General features: G+C 48.2%; 1 protein-coding gene and 1 long non-coding RNA gene across 5 annotated transcripts in view; one reads left to right on the top strand and one right to left on the bottom strand.

Annotated features, from left to right (window-relative positions):
• Window positions 1-5,183: 5,183 nt before the first annotated feature.
• The window catches only part of STXBP1 (syntaxin binding protein 1), a 67,482-nt gene continuing 61,044 nt past the window's right edge, over window positions 5,184-11,621 (top strand). For 2 of the 3 annotated variants that reach the window (XM_086325030.1, XM_086325029.1), the window contains exon 1: window positions 5,184-5,462. In XM_086325030.1, coding sequence (XP_086181156.1) covers window positions 5,426-5,462 — 37 coding nt within the window. In that variant the 5' untranslated portion in view covers window positions 5,184-5,425. The remainder of the gene's footprint in view (window positions 5,463-11,621) is intronic. The other variant, XR_015136302.1, reaches the window with a different exon arrangement.
• LOC147362503 (uncharacterized) lies at window positions 5,296-6,252 on the bottom strand. Of its 2 annotated transcripts, none has more exons than XR_015136310.1 (2): window positions 6,117-6,252; window positions 5,296-5,507 (listed from the first exon to the last, which is right to left on the bottom strand). It is a non-coding gene; the product is annotated as an uncharacterized LOC147362503 (long non-coding RNA). The 2 variants fall into 2 exon arrangements; XR_015136309.1 differs by having other exon boundaries at window positions 5,296-5,504; window positions 6,117-6,248.

The following is an 11,621-nucleotide window of genomic DNA, read 5'->3' as shown; positions in this document are numbered from 1 at the left end:
CTGTAAAGATTAAATAAAATAATACATATCATATTTAGCACAGTGTCTTACGTATCATAAACACTCAATAAATGGCATGCCTAATAGATATATGGTAAGCATTCTATACATGATTATAATAATCATCCAAACTGGTTTCAAGTTGCACTTCAACACACCTTCCAGGAAGCCCTTTAAAAAAAATGACATGTAATATACCTCCAATAAAGTACATAATTAAGTGAGAAGCTCAGTCAGTTTTTACATAAATATGCACCTATGTTGCTACCACCCAGATCAAGACACAGAACATTTCCAGAGCCCCAGGGGCTCCCACTTTTCTCTTCCCAGTCAATGCTTCTTGCTTTCCACCTCCAAGAGATAGTTATTACCCTGATTTCTATTGCCATAGATTAGACTGCTTCTGAAACTTATGCATGGATTCATAGTGTATTCTTTCAACTTATTACAATTCTAAACTAACCGCCACTCCTTACTAAAAAGATCTATAGCTTCTCAGACTTTGGACTCCATCACATCTGATTGGACTTCTCAGATGTGGACTTTGGACTCCTCTTCCATACAGATTGTCATGAGTTATTTGTTTCTTAACCATATCATTTGTCGAAAACTCAGCTTTCCAAACATACTGTCATAGAAACAAATGTAGCAGAGTCTAATGGTTAAACTGTGAACTACTTCCAGCCAGTAGTTTCCAGTGTCCAACACATGTTAAGTATCATTGTGTTTCTCTCCAGTATTTAAAATATTCCACTGTGCTCCTATCTGCCGTGGCACCCCAAGCTTCCTCACACACAGTTTGGGAACCATGGGCCTAGGCTCTTTTCTTCGATTGGATTTAATGTTCTCTCTCAGCCTCCAGGCTCAACTCAAATGCCACCTCTTTCGTGAAGCTTTTTGTCCCCACCGGCCAAAAGCAAACCATATCTACACCAAATTATTTCTCCAGCTGGAATGAACATTTCTTCCTCTGGGATCCCTGGCAATTTAATGGGTAAAAAGCAAGAATTGTTCTCTGATACACAAGATGTAAACAATGTCATATTTCTTTATTTCTCAGAATTGAATACAATTTGGTTGAAGCCCCCGCTGTTTGCGGTTGCTGAGACTTCATTGGAAGGGTACTTCTGTGTGACTCTCCCCTTGTTCCTGGGCTGTATCAGGGCTATGGGACTTTCACCGTCCAGGCAAAACTGACCTGTTCACACCAGCTGTGTCCAGAGGCTGCCACCACAGTGCTCACCAGTCCATTCAAAAGTGGTTGGCCCTAATCTGCTGTCCCAGAGCAGGCTGAGCAGAGGGACTCATTCCTGGCTCTCAAGGTCATGGGGGAAGGTCCTGATGCTCAGTGCACAGGCTCTCATACCCTGCTCCCCAAAAGCCCTAACCACTCAGGGACTCTATGTGCATGTGGGCTAAGCCAGTGCCCCTCAGAACCTGATGTTTGGGGGAATCCAACCAACCCCCTTGGGAAGAGGTATTACCTCCCCAGAGTTTGCATGCCGGTAACCTGGGAGCTTAATGTGGTCCTCAGATGTGTTTTGTTTAGCCATTGTGATTTATTAAAAAAAAAAAAAATTAATCCATTACGACACTTCAACTTATTGGGAGATGTTGAAATGTTTACAGTCATGATCCTTGGTCACTGCATGTACAGCCGTGGTTGGAGCCTGAGTTAGGACCTCTTCCTACCCACCCCCACTAAGCATGTGTTTCCCTTTTAGCTACTCCAGTGTTCTTGCCTGGAGAATCCCAGGTGGGGGGGAGCCTGGTGGGCTGCCGTCTATGGGGTCGCACAGAGTCGGACACGACTGAAGCGACTTAGCAGCAGCAGCAGCATGGTTACATCTGCCTGGCCCCTACAGGCCTTGGAGTTTGACACTCTGGCCTAGGCTTTGAAGAACAAAGCCTTTTTGGCACTGTATTCCGACCTCAAACAAACACAAAAAGACTGTAAACACTCTTTCCAGCAAGGGTGCACCAAACAGAAGCACTCCAGGCTCTATGGCTCTTTGTAGGTGTGTTTGTGGCGGGGGTGGGGGGGGGTGTTGGAGGGGGATGCTGCGCTAGAGACAATTACTTTTTCATTCTCTGCCAGTGGAACTACAGCAACTAAAAAGGCAGGACACCGGAACGCTCCAAAACTGTATTCAGCACTGATTTACGCAGACTCCTTTTGTCATTTTTAACGATATACGTTGCTTAAGCGTATTGGGTCTTTGATAGTTTGCCGCTACTAGGTAAAGAACCTTATAAACATTATCTTGTTGAATACTTTAGAAAATACTTCTAAAAGAATGCAGCAGAATCTAAAGGCCCAGACACCAGGAGGAGGGAGTGGGGGTGAACGCGGGGTGAGGGCGGGGGGGGGGATGCAACATAAAGGCAAAAGGGAGGCAGGTGCAAGCCCGAGACTGTCGAAGAGGCTCGGACTCGGGACCCAGGGTACTCCAATAGGCCCCTTGTACGTGGGGGGCCCAAATCAGCAGGTTTGCGGAGGCAGCTGCACTCAGTTGCTTTTGCCTGTCCCTGATCCACCCCATTGCCTACGCTTGGGTCCCTCTCTCACCACCCCCCGCCCCCCTCGCCGCCCGCCCTCATTCTCAGTCCCTTCATGCGGCTCCCTGTCGCCATTCCCTGACCGCCAGCTTCTCCCCTCTCCGTTCTGCATCTGTCTCCCCACCTGCCCGGCTCCTGGCGCAGTGGCCAAGCCGCAAGCAGGCTCTCCGCCGTCACGTGACTCGAGAGTAAATCACAGGACTCTTCCCACCCCCAGCAGCTGGCCGGCACTCGGCTCTGCAGAGGCTGCAGGCCGCGCATGCGCAGCTTCCAGCGCACCTGCCCGCTGGGCGGGTGGGACCTCGGACCAGCCCGGGGCATCGAGGGTCCGCAGCCTCGCCCCGCCCTCAGGTTGGCCGGGGCGCGGGGTAGTGGACCCGCGTGGGTCCAGATTCCCAAGAGGTTGCGGTCCACGCATCCAAACCTGTCCTTAAGTCAGGACACTGGGGCTGCGCCTGGGCGCTGGACGTTCTCCCCTGGGCATCAGAAACTCAGACCGCAAGTCCCGCTTTTGCGTTTAGAGCCATGTGACCTTGGGCAAGTGACTTGACCTCCCTGTGCCCCAGAAAAACGGAATAATAATAGCTCAGAGATGTCAAGAGGTCTTGAGCCAGGCCTTGAGTGTCACAGAGAGATTCCAATCTGACACTCCTGAGTCAGGGGTTCCTGAGTGAGTTCACAGTCTGTCACGCTGCTCGCTTTTCCAACCATCCCATTTAAAGCAACATCTGTTCTGATTTTTGCCATCCCTAGTAAACATCTCAGGTACACCTTGGCAGGAAAGAATTTCTTTCTTTGCCCTTTCTTTTACAGGAAATAGGAGCTGCTATGTTTTATTTTCTGCGGCCTTTGAAGAGGTCTCCAGGCAGATTCCAGGCTACCAGAAAGTCCTGGAGCTCTGCAGCAAGGTCTACCCCAGGAGCTTTCCTTCCACACTGTCCCTGACAGTCACATTAGCCCCTCTCTGTTCCTGGAAAAGTCAAACTCGTTTCTGATACCTTCTGTATATCTTCTTAGGACACTCTCCCAGTTCCCTCTTGCCACCTTACTCATCTCAGGAAGCCTGCCCTGACTGCACCCTACCTTGTCCACTGGGTGAGGTGCTCTGTCATTCGCCCTCAGAACCTGCATCTTTCAGCTTCAGCACTTTCTAGAACAGTAACTCCTTGATTCCTGTCTGTCTCCTAAGCTAGATTACCGGCTCCTTGAGGGCAATGTCTGTTGACATGTCAAGGAGGGAGCACGTGGCATCACTGGTGTGTCCTAGGTCCCCGCAATTTACAAACTATCTCCTACTTTTCCAAAGGCAGCCCAAGGCTATCAGTACCTTCCCTGGGTAAAAAGCAGAGCCCAGATAGGAAGAGATGACACATGAACACTGTCCCTATCTAGGAACCCATAGGAAGGTTCTGTTAGGGTAGACTGGGGTGAGGATGAGAAGATGGTCAGATCTTCCTGCCCTGGGGCTGGTGGCTGAACTAGGACGTGTGGCCCCTTTTCCTGGCTTCTCCAGTGTTCACTATGTGACCTTAGGAATGGCCTCCTCTAGGCCTCAACTTCTTTAGTTGTCAGTGGAAAATAATGGTTCAGAATTCAGATTTTAAAATTAGATCTTTCCTTTGTCACCTATTAGCAAGGCACTTATCTTCCCTGAGTCTCAATTTCTTCATCTCTAAAATGTTATATTTCTTAACAATATTAAGAAAAGGACCTGGCTCACAGAGCTGTTCCAAGAATGTAATGAGTATTCGTTGATTTTTAAGACTAGTTCTCTTGTCCTTTTTGACTTTTGATTGGCTCAACTCATTTTTCTTTGAAGTCAGAGGGGAGCCCTGTCTCATACTTCAGAAGCGATCTCCCCCATAAGTTAAATCTAGCAAAAACTGACATGGGACCACTTTGGTAAATGTGGACTCTAGGAAAGATATACTGACCAGAGTTGTCCCACAGCATAGTCCTATTCGATTTGGGACCTAGGTATTTCCAGACTTTGGTTGCCCAAAGACTAGGATTATGTCTGTCTGCCTTGTACATGGTTGGAGATCCAATGCCTAGAATAGTTGTTTACATACAGTAGTGAGAGAAAAATAAATATTTGCTAATAAATGATGCACAACCTAAGACAAAGTCTAGTGCTCAGTTTCTGAGCCTATTTTTTTTTCACCTGAAAATGGAGATTAAAAACAATGTCCAATTATTGTGAGGATTTAATGAGCTGATGCATTTAAGAGCTCAGTGGATGGTGGATTTATGGATATGGGTACCCAAAGAGATAGAGATGGTGTCAATAAAGCTCACGTTACGTTGTCTTGGGGAGTAGGTACTACTAATAAGAGATCTAGCTTCCGAGTTCCTTCTGTGGGCGAGGGGGAGTGAAGGGGGGGTAATGGAAAGCTCCCAGGAAGCCGGGGATTCAGGTGCGGAGGCTCCGGAGAGGACCTTAGGACCCAGCGCGCCGGGAGCGCGCGACGGCCAGGCCGCGCGCGCGGCGCGTGAGGTGAGGGGGAGGGCGCGGCTTTCTCGCCAGCCAGGGACCGCCTGGAGTCCAGCCGCATCTCGGGGGGCGGGGCCGAGCCTCCGGGCCGCAGTGCGATTGGCAGAGGTGCGCGGGTGACGCCAACGGCTGGCGCGAGACCCCGCCCCTCCCGCCGGGCCGGCCCCCGAGCGCGCGCCGGCGGGTCGGCAGCCTCGCTCTGGCTTGGCTCGCGCCGCACCCCCGCGCCGCGCCCGCGCGTCAGTCGTTCTCGAGCCGCGGCTGCAGGGGCGGCGGGCGGCATCCAGCCGAGCGCTCCGACGACCCGGGGAGGCGGCGGTGTCCGCGGGCGTCGCGTGAGGAGGCCAGGAGCCCAGAGACTCGCGCGGCGCGATGGCCCCCATCGGCCTCAAGGCGGTGGTCGGAGAGAGTAAGTGGAGTCGGGTTTCCTCCCCGCAGGCGGCGGCTACGGCTGCTGGAGAGAAGCCGGGCTCGGTACCTGTCCGCAGCGCGCCCCCCCCCCCCGCCGCCTCCGCGCTGGCCTCTCGCTCCCGGCTCGGCCTGAGGCTCCGGGGTTGGGAGGGTCCCGTTATCCCGGCGCCGCCTTCTTCGGAGGGAAGTCCCTCCCGGCCTCCTGCGGCCCTCGTCCCTTCTTCCCCCGCTCTGCTCTTCCCGCATTCCTCCTCTTTCCCCCGCGCCTTCGCCGCATCCCTGACCCCTCATCGCACCCCTCCCCTCTTCTCCCCATCCCTTTCTTCGGTCTTCACCTGCATCTCCCTCCACTCCCATCGCTCCACGTCTCCCCCTTCACCTCGCCTTTACCCCCCTGCGGCCTGTTACCCTCCCCTCCATCCCCCTCCTTCACCCCGAGTGCCTTCTCCCCATTTCCCCCTCTCCCTCTCGGCTTCTTTATTCCCCCAAGCTCCTCTGTTCCACTCCTCTTTCCATCCCCAGTCCCTCCCTCTTTCCCACCCTCCTCCGTGGAGTCGTGACGAGCCAGATCTCGGCCTGCGTCCTCCTGCCCGCTTCCCCCTAGATCCCTCCCCGGGAACCGGAGCTGCGGTCCCCGGCCGCAGAGACCCACCTGGGAGCGGCAGCTTCTGGCGCCGCGTGGCTCAGGCGCGCCGCTCGCTCGCCCAGGGGCCAACTCCTTGCAGCGGGAGAGAAGCCTGTTTGTTTCCAAAGGCTTGGCTCTGCCGGGGCCGAAGCCACCCGGCTCCTCCTCCCGAGCCGGGGTCTTGGCTTCGAGGGCGGGGTCTTCTCGGGGTCCTGAACCGTCTTCAATCACCCGGGAGACCGGGAGAGCTCTAGGGTGCGCGGGAGGAGTTGCCCTGCCCAGCACCGCAGTCTGCGGACTCCCTGTTCGCAGGACTCAGCCGGGGCTTGATTTCGGGCCGTGCAAACCCCTGTTGCAGGGAGGAAATGGTCGTTCGTGGGCTTGGATGAAAGGCTCGACTTAATGGATTTTTAAAAAATGGATGATGGAGATTGTGGAGCTGCAGCGGAGTGAGGGCTGACGGTGGTCATATTTGGGAAACGGCGTCTCTGGTGTTAATAAGCTTGGCGATCTCGTCCAGGCAAATAGTGCCTCTTCAATATTTTGACCGTTATCTTGAACAAAAAACGGGAGAGGATTGCTGTGGTTTTTGCCGTCTTTTTTGGAATCGAGAAAGAATTAAAAGTGGACTTTTCTGTGTGGGAGAGGATAAGGAAGGAAATAGAAGGAAAATGGTGGAAATGACAGTTTCCTTTCCAACGATTCTCTCCAATTAGAGCAATTCCTCTGTCTCTTTCTGGCTGTCAGATGGGATTTTTGACTGTGATTCTTTTGGGCGTCACTGTTTGTTTTTATTCACTCTTTTCGTTGATAATATACAAAATATTCCCATTTATACAACCTTATCTGACCTATTACTCCAGGAGAAAATTGTTATAAACACTAAAACCCAAATGAGCAAGTTTTTTAAAAAAGTGCCCACGACAACACCTGCCTACCCCATGCGGTAAAGGTTCCAAATCACGAACTTTCTATTTTAAAGGCCAATCAAAGCGCTTAGGACTGGAAGGACCCCTAGGGATCTTCTAATGTCAATACCCTCATTTTACCCGTGGGAAAGAAATGGAGGCTCAGAGCAGTTAAATGACTTGCCAAAATCAGCGTTAATTAATTTCCTAAAACCTGGTGTCCATTTCCTTGCAACATTAGTTAATAATAATAACTTTCTTCATTTTTCTAGGTATACCATTTCCTTCCAATACGCTTTCTAAAGGGTTGTGAAATATGGAATGTTATGTTGAATGTTACATTCTTTCAAATGTTATATTCGAATAAGGTGCTTTTAAAACAAAATCCTGGAAGCAGGTGTTCTGGAAATCACATTTTTGTATCCTTTTACTGTGACGCTTCTTCATGCAGGTAGCCCTGCCCTGCCCCCCCAACGGCTTTTTTTAGAAGCAAGTATCAAAAAAAAAAAAAAAAAAAAACACCAATATGCCATATGGTCAGAATTTATTTTCTGAAATAAAGCCACTGTTTACAAAAAAAACAAAAAAGAAAACAGGCTAATTTTACATGAAATTGGTGAATGTGTAAACAGCATTCTATAACAATAGAGTTAGGTAAAAATTTTGGAAGAAATATTTTTGCAATTCTTTGTCAGTGACATAAAGAATTCTGTTAACTTTGACTCCTAATTTTGGAAGGGGTTTCTAACTTTGCTTTTTTCCTCTAAAAAAATAAACCAAAGATTTTTTTAACCAACATCCCAGTTTAAACGTCACCTTCACAACCTGGTCTTCCCAATCTAAAAATTAACACCTCATAGTCACTGTTTATCATACTCCCTAATTTTATTTTTTTCATTGCACTTAAAATTATCTGAAGTGATATTATTTAGTTTTTTGGGTTGTTTTTTTGCTTTTGGTACTTGTTTGATTGTTTCATCCCCTTGAATGTTGCTTCTGGGAGAGCATGGGTCTTTATCTAATATATTCATCCCTGTTCAGTTCAGTTCAGTTCAGTCACTCAGTCGTATCCGACTCTTTGCGACCCCATGGACTGCAGCACGCCAGGCCTCCCTGTCCATCACCAACTCCCGGAGTTTACTCAAACTCACACCCATTGAGTCGGTGATGCCATCCAATCATCTCATCCTCTGTCGTCCCCTACTCCCGCTTTCAATCTTGCCCAGCATCAGGGTTTTGTCAAATGAGTCAATTCTTCACATCAGGTGGCCAAAGTATTGGGGTGTCAGCTTCAGCGTCAGTCCTGCCAGTGAGTATTCAGGACTGATTTCCTTTAGAATGGACTGGTTGGATCTCCTTGCAGTCCAAGGGACTCTTTAAAGAGTCTTCTCCAACTCCACAGTTCAAAAGCGTCAATTCTTCGACACTCAGCTTTCTTTATAGTCCAGCTCTCACATCCATACATGACTACATGATTCATCCCTGTATCCCATACCAAAAACTGTCGGTGGCTGGTCATAGTTGGCTGTCAACAGATATTCATGGAATGAATCAGTGTTTTTAAGGATATGATCAAGAGCAAGATAAATGTAGTTTGTGGCTTCCTGTCCTCTTTCCTGTCATATCTTTCAATGGACATGGGTCTGAGTAAGCTCCAGGAGTTGGTGATGGACAGGGAGGCCTGGCGTACTGCAGTCCATGGGGTCGCAAAGAGTCGGACACGACTGAGCGACTGAACTGAACTGAACAGGGATGAATATATTAGATAAAGACCATGCTCAGTGGGTGACAATAGGTACAGGTACAACAAAAGTAGAGGCTCTGGGTCAGTGTTAGCTGTTTATTCAACAGAGATCTGTTCAGAGCCTGGTAGGAATGATGAGGGAATACAGGGACACTCAAATATGGGACCATTTCACACTGTTGAGACAGACACAGACAGTCCTGCGCCCCCTTTCATGTCACTCTGCTGACACACTTAGGGTATAACTAGTTATTGTGCTTCTTTGTGATCTCACCTAACTAGACCAGAAGCTCTTTGAGGGGAGGATAGGATCTCCTTTTATTCTTAAATCTGTCTTTAGTATGACAGTTAGTACTTGGTCCTTATAAATGTCGGATGAATGTCGGATGAATCTTTATGTATAATGATTCAGAGAAAGAACTCTGGATTTGGACCACCTGGAATAAAATTCTAGTCTACTACTATTAGCTGTGTGGTTTTGGCAAATAATGGAATCCTTTTGTGTTGTGCCTCAGTTTTTCCATCTATAAAATGGGTAATAATAGCACCTACCTTCTGTGGTTCTATGTGTTTTAAAAGAAATAGTGCTGGTATAGCATCTAATACAGTTCTTGATGCTTTTGAACTGTGGTGCTGGAGAAGACTCTTGAGAGTCCCTTGTACTGCAAGGAGACCAAACCAGCCAATCCTTAAGGAAATCATCCATGAATCTTCATTGGAAGGGCTGATGCTGAAGCTCCAATACTTTGGCAACCTAATGTGAACAGCTGACTCAGTGGAAAAGACCCGGATGCTGGGAAAAATTGAGGGCAGGAGGAAAAGGGGACGACAGAGGATGAGATGAGATGGTTGGATGGCATCATCGACTCAATGTACATGAGTCTGAGCAAACTTGGGGAGATAGTGGAGGACAGAGGAGCCTGGTGTGCTGCATGCAGTCCACGGGGTTGCAAAGAGTAGGACACAGCTTAGCGACTGAACAACGAAACAGTTCTTTTAGTCAATCTTATCATTATCATAAGATCCACAGGAGTGTCAGTACAAATGTTAGAGGATTTCAAGAAGAGATAGGCTGCCTATATCCTGTGGGGCCACAGTTTTGGGGGATAAAGTGAAGTCTTGGGTAAACTTCCTGAGTGAGGTGCAGATGAGCTGGAAAATGGAAGAATAGACCTGAAGAACATATGGATGATTAGTAACCACACACAACTTCTGTTTCCCATTCTGCTCATTTCTTTACTTTTTCCCCTTTAATTTCTTTCTATAAATGTAGGGTTTTGTTTTTTCTGCTCTCTACTTTGTAAAGAGATTGCAAGAGAAAGGAGAATTTCATTCCCCTCCACCCACCCACTGCCCCGCTAGGCATTCTCTGTCTACTTCATGTTAATGAATGATGTTTCAGTTATGTCAATCCATGCTGTAATTTACAAATCCAAATTTTACTCTTGTTCCCTGAAGTTTTGTCAGAGTGTTTCAAAGATTCAAGAATTACAAAATGTACTGCTTTTCTTGTTTCCTAACTATTAGCAGTTTCTCCCCATGTTAGTTTATAAGAATCACATTCTTTGGGAAGAGAATGTAGTTTCAGTTTTGGAGGAGAATGTGGGTACATAAAATGTATACCTTTTTCAGATGGGGCCATGAGTCATAGGATGTGTCAGAAGTTGAGAGAACACCTAGATTGAAGCAATTTTCATTCATTCTTATACTTTTTTTAAAAGAAACCTTGGATAGCATACTAATAATTTAAGTGTATTTTGAAATATATTAAATATATGTCATATTTTTTCCATTTTAAGGTATAATTTGCATAGGTCTTCCCTGGTGGCTCAGTGGTTAAAGAACCCACCTACCAAGCAGGAGACGTCGGTTCTAGCCCTGATTCCCTGGAGAAGGAAATGGCAACCTACCCCAATACTTTTGCCTGGGAAATCCCATGGACAGAGGAACCTGGCAGGCTACAGTTCATGGGGTTGTAAAAGAGCTGGGCATGACTTCAGTTCAGTTCAGTCGCTCAGTCGTGTCCGACTCTTTGCGACCCCGTGAATCACAGCACGCCAGGCCTCCCTGTCCATCACCAACTCCCGGAGTTCACTCAGACTCACGTCCATCGAGTCAGTGATGCCATCCAGCCATCTCATTCTCTGTCGTCCCCTTTTCCTCCTGCCCTCAATCCCTCCCAGCATCAGAGTCTTTTCCAATGAGTCAACTCTTCGAATGAGGTGGCCAAAGTACTGGAGTTTCAGCTTTAGCATCATTCCTTCCAAAGAAATCCCAGGGCTCATCTCCTTCAGAATGGACTGGTTGGATCTCCTTGCAGTCCAAGGGACTCTCAAGAGTCTTCTCCAACACCACAGTTCAAAAGCATCAATTCTTCGGTGCTCGGCTTTCTTCACAGTCCGACTATCACATCCATACATGACCACTGGAAAAACCATAGCCTTGACTATACAGTTCATGTCGGAGAAGGCAGTGGCACCCCACTCCAGTACTCTTGCCTGGAAAATCCCATGGACGGAGGAGCCTATAGGCTGCAGTCCATGCTAAAGGTCGGACATGACTGATCGACTTCACTTTCACTTTTCACTTTCATGCATTGGAGAAGGAAATGGCAACACACTCCAGTGTTCTTGCCTGGAGAATCCCATGGACGGGGGAGCCTGATGGACTGCCGTCTATGGGGTCGCACAGAGTTGGACATGACTGAAGTGACTTAGCAGCAGCAGCAGACAGTTCACGTATTGCTGAAGCCTGGCTTGGAGAATTTTGAGCATTACTTTACTAGCGTGTGAGATGAGTGCAATCGTGCGGTAGTTTGAGCATTCTTTGGCATTGCCTTTCTTTGGGATTGGAATGAAAACTGACCTTTTCCAGTCCTGT

This window comes from Bos grunniens, chromosome 11 (genome assembly GCF_055505025.1).
Source record: "Bos grunniens cultivar Pamir isolate PY7600 chromosome 11, Bosgru_T2T1.0, whole genome shotgun sequence".
NCBI classification, from domain to species: domain Eukaryota; kingdom Metazoa; phylum Chordata; class Mammalia; order Artiodactyla; family Bovidae; genus Bos; species Bos grunniens.
Note: the sequence above shows the minus strand (reverse complement) of the source record. Positions and strands in the feature narration are given on the sequence as shown.